Raw genomic sequence first — 6,061 nt, 5'->3', positions numbered from 1 at the left:
TCCCCTCCCCCACTCACCTATTGTACTCTATGCTACTTTCTCCCCACCCTCACCCTCCTCTAGCTTATCTCTTCACGCTTTAGGCTCTCTGCCTTTATACCTGATGAAGGGCTTTTGCCTGAAACAGCGATTTTACTGCTCCTCGGATGCTGCCTGACTGCTGTGCTCTTCCAGCACCACTAATCCAGAATCTGGTTTCCAGCATCTGCAGTCATTGTTTTTACCTATCCTCTAAATTGTCAAGGTTGCTTGCTTCAATTCCATTATCACACATTTACAATCCCACCTCAGTTAATCTGCTGCTGAATCCTTTATAACCTTTACTCGAAATATATTTATTGCAGTGCTGCAAACCAGCAACCCATCATGCTTGAGCTTGCCCAAAATCTTGGACTTATCCAAAACTCTAATGTCCATGGCCTAACTCTCACCATGTTCTGTTCACCTCTCCTCTTCACAGTCTAGTAACAGTTTGATTTTAAAATTCTCATACATTTAAACCTCACTGTAGCCTTAGCACACCAAGTCTCTCTGTTACCTCCTAAAGCTCTAGAGTCTAATGAGATGGCTGCACTCTTTTAATTCCAGACCTTATATATCCCCAATTTTCTTCACTATTTTAGATTCAGGTGCCTTAGCCCTAAACTCCAGAATGCCCTCCCACCAAACCGTTGCATTTGCATTCTATCCCCCTTTCCTTAATACTTAACCATTTCACAAAGGTTTTTGTTCATCGATGCAAACATCTCTTCATGTGGCTTGGTGTCAAATTTTGATTGATAATTTTACACAGTGAAGCACCTTTTGGAGATTTTAACACATTAAAGATGCTACCTAAATTATAAAGATGCTGTCTCAGTGGAGATGGGTTTGAGTGTATTAGTGCATGAAGGTAAGTATGCAGGTACAGCAAGAAGTTAGGTAAGCCAATGGACTATTAGCACTGATGGTGAGGGGAAATGAATACAAAAGTAGGGAGGTTATACTTCAGTTATACATGATATTGGTGAAGCCACGTTTGAGCTACTGTGTACATTATTGGTTTAATTTTTAAGAAAGAATGTAAACACATTTGAAATGGTTGAGAGAAGATTTATTAGATTAATTTGTGGAAATAGCAGGCTGTCTTTTGAGGAAAGGTTTTACCTGTTAGGCTTGTATCCATTGGGGTTTAGGAAAGTAAAAGTTGACTTGATTATGATAGATCCTGAGGGATCTTGACAAGTTGCACATGGAAGGAACAATTCCTCTTATGGGTGAATCTAGTAGTAGTGGCTACTGTTTCAAGATAGGGGGTTGCCAATTTATTAAGGCTGACATGGTGAAATTAATTACCTGCATCCCACGAAGAGTAATTGCCTAACAAGTTCTTAATGCATCAAGAATTAACAAGCTGAAGAGGTGGTATATGCTGAAATTGCACACATTCAAAGTTTGACAAAGACAACAAGCAAGAATTTTTCAATTCATGGATGGGGTACTTGAGACAGAAAACGGTCTGAATAGAGTGCTGTGCCGGAGTGAACAGAAGAACCAGTTAAGATGTTTAACTCTTAGAAGGAGATCTATCAGGAATAGAAAAACAGAACTGTCCTACAGCCCTTGGATACATCTTTCAAGACTCTTTGTTATCTTGATTTTACATTAAATCTACTAAGACTTTGCTGTTACATGCTGCCTTCAACTCAAAACCAGCAGTGTCCTCAAAAGATCCTTAAAATCCAATAAGAGGAAAGGTGTTCCTCATGGCCAATATATATTGCAGCAAGGCTCTAAATCACTCAAAGCCACCTCCACTGAATTAACTTTGGGATGACCTGAAGCATTTCTGAATACGCTAAACATCTCCAGCAACTCATGATGACCAACTAAAATGAGCGAAGGTTCATTGGGATGACACAAACACAGGCAGCCATTGATCTTCCAAGTAACATCTGCTCACACATGTCAGAGTCTGCAGTTTGTACATTGAACTTTTCAGCTAACTCAGAAGCCATCAGCCAGAGTGGGAGCAAATCATCTCCAAGACAGAGGATTTGCTTGAGAAAGACTGATGAGTATTAGTTAATTTGAGTTCACATGGTGCATCTGTTATATTTAATGATTTGTGTTGTAAGTTACTTCAGCTAAGAATGCACAATGTTGCCCATGTATTATGGTATCATATTTCATTTTTACATTGTTTTTAACAGACAAAAGTTGCACTAAGGAATCAATCTCTGGCTTTGGCACTGATTCCATGGGAAACTGACATTTCACTTACAGTCTTTTCACTTAATATCATGATTTTCAAGAACACAACCTCAATTTTAAGTAAGAACACCCTGTAATCAGATCAACAATGGTCTTATTGACAAGCAGAGAAAACTCAGGGGGCCATGGCCTGTTTATGCTCCTATTCATTTGTTCATAAACGAGCTTATCTTGTTGTTCAGTCTCTTTCACCAGAACTGGGCAGAATACCAACATTTGACTAGTGCAATGAGCCATCTAAGTATGGCTTTGTAATTTGTTTTGATTCATATTGTACAGTCTGTGAATTTGAATGGAAAAGATTAAATTGTCTTATAGAGTTGGAGTAATTATTAATAATTATAGTTCTATGTTGCAGTTGCTAATATAAACTCTATTATTTTGCTTTGCATAGCTTTGTAGTAAAGGAGCAGTTCTAGGAAATCCATTTTATGCATCTTATGAAAAGATTTCAAGTATTGCCAGTTTTATCGAAACTAAACTTGTAACCTGCTATCTGCGCATGAGAAGACCAGACCTAGCTCTTAATCATGCTCACAGGTAAAGCCTATTGATTGTTATTGAATGATATAATTACATCCCTGAAAGAATTGCTGGACCATTTACCCTGAGCACCTTTAAATTATTGTAGTTTTCTATCGAAATCGACCATTTGTCATAATAACCAAAATGTGTGAGTCCTGCTCCAGAATATCTCAAATACTTTGAGCAGTGTTGGTACCCTTTATTTGAGAAAAGATATTATTTCATTGGATGTTCAGAGAATGATTACTAGAATGATCCCCACTATGAAATGATTGTCTTATGAGCAAAGGCTAAACTGGTTGGGTCTCTGTTCATTGGAGTTTAGAAGAATGAGAAGTGATCTCATTGATGCATATAAAATTCTTCAGGTTCTTGACAGGGTAAATGCCAAGGAGATGTTTCCTGTCATGGGAGAGTCTAGGATCAGAGGGCATGGTCATGGGATAAAGAGGCACCAACTAAAGACTGAAATGCGGAGGAATTTGTTCTTTCAGAGATTTGTGCATCTTTGGAACTTTGTGGATACTTAAGGCTGAGATACACGGATTTTTGATCGGTTGGAGAATTAGTGAGGAAATGCAGGAAAGTGGACGTGAAGAATGTCAGATTGGCCATGATCCTTTTGGTGGAGCAGGTTCAAAGGGCTGAATAGCCTACTACTGTTCCTATTTCTTATGAACTTAATATTTAATCCAGCAATGATAAAAGGCAAATAAAGAATTGTAAGTAGAAATCTGAATTCTGGAAATGCACAGCAGGTGATATTTCATATGTAGAGCCACCTATAGTATTTTTATGAATCCATGCTTCCAGTAGAGAACTTTGTTCAGTGGTAGTGAATCACAATTTGAAATGTAATGCCATAAACTCATAAAAGTGAATGGTTCAAAATTCATGGTCAGAAATTATTAATGAATTTGTTTTGACTGCTGGTGAGGAGGTTCTCCCACCAACAGCATGGACTTATGATTATCCTTTTTTATGGAGGTTGGGAACCAACTCTTGTGTATTTGTAATGTTTTCTATTTTTATTTCATTAGTTCTGAAAAAATCAAGGCATTAAGTCACTGGTAATCTTTCTGTTTAAAAAAGATCCTTATTTATGGTTGGAGGTCATCACCAAAATTGCTTTTTCAGCTGTGGTATTTATATTAATAGTATTTATTGTTGTTTGGTCATCCAAAATCTGAGTATTGAGAAAAACGATACATTGAGTCAAAGCTTTTAGACTTGTGCTTATCAGGGCAATTCGCAAGAAATAGCAAAGCGAAAGGAAAACAACATTTATACTATATGAGAGGAGATTGCTGATTGATTAACAAGTGAACATTGTTTTGACAGAGGATTTGTAATGGAGAATGTGCAAATTAATGATAACTGACAGTTAACTGTCAAATTTTGTTTATATTTTGAACCAGCCTAGTTGACATTGATTGAGAGTGACTGTCTACTATTTTGTGATTTACGTTTTCTTTTTCCTGCAAAGAACAGGGCCTTCCATTTAATGGAAGTATACCGTGAGCCAGACTGACATTCCCAAATTGGTTGCCAGCATAATTCTTTGCACTCACAGGATTGTTTAGTAAATATTGTCCAGTTGCAAAATCACACCCAATGTTGGACACTGTTTTCTGAGTTTTGCAAGTACTGGCTGATTGGGTATGATCAATATTTGCGTTTTGCAAATAAGCAGGGTGTGCTGATGAATGTGATCTGCCGGTTTTCAGTATGGACTAATCATCATTCCAGCACTGAAATTCACATATCACATTACTCATTTGTATGATGGACAAAACATTAACAAAACAGGTGAAAGCCATTTTATGGTTCATTTTCCAGAACAATGCTTTGACCAATCACTGTCAACCTTCCTGTTATAAAATGTAAACAAATCAGTCGTAATTTTCAGTTATTATTAACTGTTTAATTTTCCCTGGCAATGCCTCCACCAATCACAGTCTACTTGCAATTATTATCACTCTCCTCTAACATACCAATGGAGTTATTTTCCACTTGATGATTCTTGCAAATTATCCTAATGAGGGCAAGAGAAGATGTCTTTTTTCAGCAATACTCAAAATATTTGTATTTACATTTTCGTATTATTCCAAGTAACTAAATGAATAAATAACCATACTGAATTTATAATCAATTCATTACATGCCAACTCAACAATAAAAGATACTTTGGTGCTTTTAAAAATGAAGCAATGGGACAGAATGCACTCCCAACTTTACAGTGTTGTTGACTCCTGTTTATGGTGATAGTATCCATTCTGTATTGGAAACAAAGGTAGCAGACCATTTGGATTTAAAGCATCAGTGGAGTAGACTATGAGGAAAATTGAATGATGCAGATTGTGAGCATTAATAGTTTTATGTCAATTTAAATTAATAAATTAAAAAAAGATCCTTATGAATATGATTTTCTCTGCTTAATTGTTCCTTATGCAATTTGCCTATGTGAGCACTCTCCCTAAGTTTTATGTTTTAAAACTCCAACCTCTTCAGTATTAGCATAATTGATGTATGAATAACAGTGAGGGCCAGGTGCTGGCAGGTGGGACGAGATTGGATTGGGATATCTGGTCGGTATGGACAAGTTGGACTGAAGGGTCTACTTCCGTGCTGTACATCTTATAATTCTATTATTTGACTTACTCAGATCACCAAATATGTTTTGAGTGCATACTGCATAATGTAGATTTTCATTGGTCTGATTGACCTGATATTAATGCCACAAAATGCCTAGGGCCAACTTTATTTGCTTTGGATTAGTGATGTTCTTGATAAAATTCTATAACTCACTCCTTTGAGGAAATAGAATTGCCTTGTATTGTTGGAGTCAGACACCTAAATAAACTTAAAGGTGTCTTCCTAGCTGGAGCTGTGTTTGGTTCTATAAAATTAATATAATACATATAATTCCATAACGTCATTAAGCTGAATGCTGCTGAGTCATAGAATCACACAGCTCAGAAACAGACCCTTCGGTCCAACAAGCCCATGCTGACCATAATCCCAAATTAAACTAGTCCCACCTACCCATATCCCTCCAAACAAACAAATAACCTTTAGTAATGTGATACAGAAACTCTGGTGAAGCAAACAGGAATGCATGCAGCTCTTTCAACATGTTATTCACCACTATATTTAAGCTCTTTAAGTAGCAAGTAATTCTCTCAGAAAAAAACAAATGCATTGAAAACACTACTACTAAGGTTTTCTACATCAAATTTAAGGAATGAAATCACTGCATCTCTGTGAGTTGATTGTGTGAACCC

The 6,061-nt window shown here is 36.8% G+C and overlaps 1 protein-coding gene across 1 annotated transcript in view; it reads left to right on the top strand.

The window, feature by feature from the left end:
• Window positions 1-6,061, top strand: part of LOC122555930 (spermatogenesis-associated protein 16-like) — a 131,186-nt gene that overhangs the window by 34,756 nt on the left and 90,369 nt on the right. Inside the window, exon 3 of the mRNA XM_043702210.1 lies at window positions 2,648-2,793. Coding sequence (XP_043558145.1) covers window positions 2,648-2,793 — 146 coding nt within the window. The remainder of the gene's footprint in view (window positions 1-2,647; window positions 2,794-6,061) is intronic.

The sequence above is a fragment of the Chiloscyllium plagiosum genome, chromosome 13 (assembly GCF_004010195.1).
Source record: "Chiloscyllium plagiosum isolate BGI_BamShark_2017 chromosome 13, ASM401019v2, whole genome shotgun sequence".
Taxonomy (NCBI): Eukaryota; Metazoa; Chordata; class Chondrichthyes; order Orectolobiformes; family Hemiscylliidae; genus Chiloscyllium; species Chiloscyllium plagiosum.
Note: the sequence above shows the minus strand (reverse complement) of the source record. Positions and strands in the feature narration are given on the sequence as shown.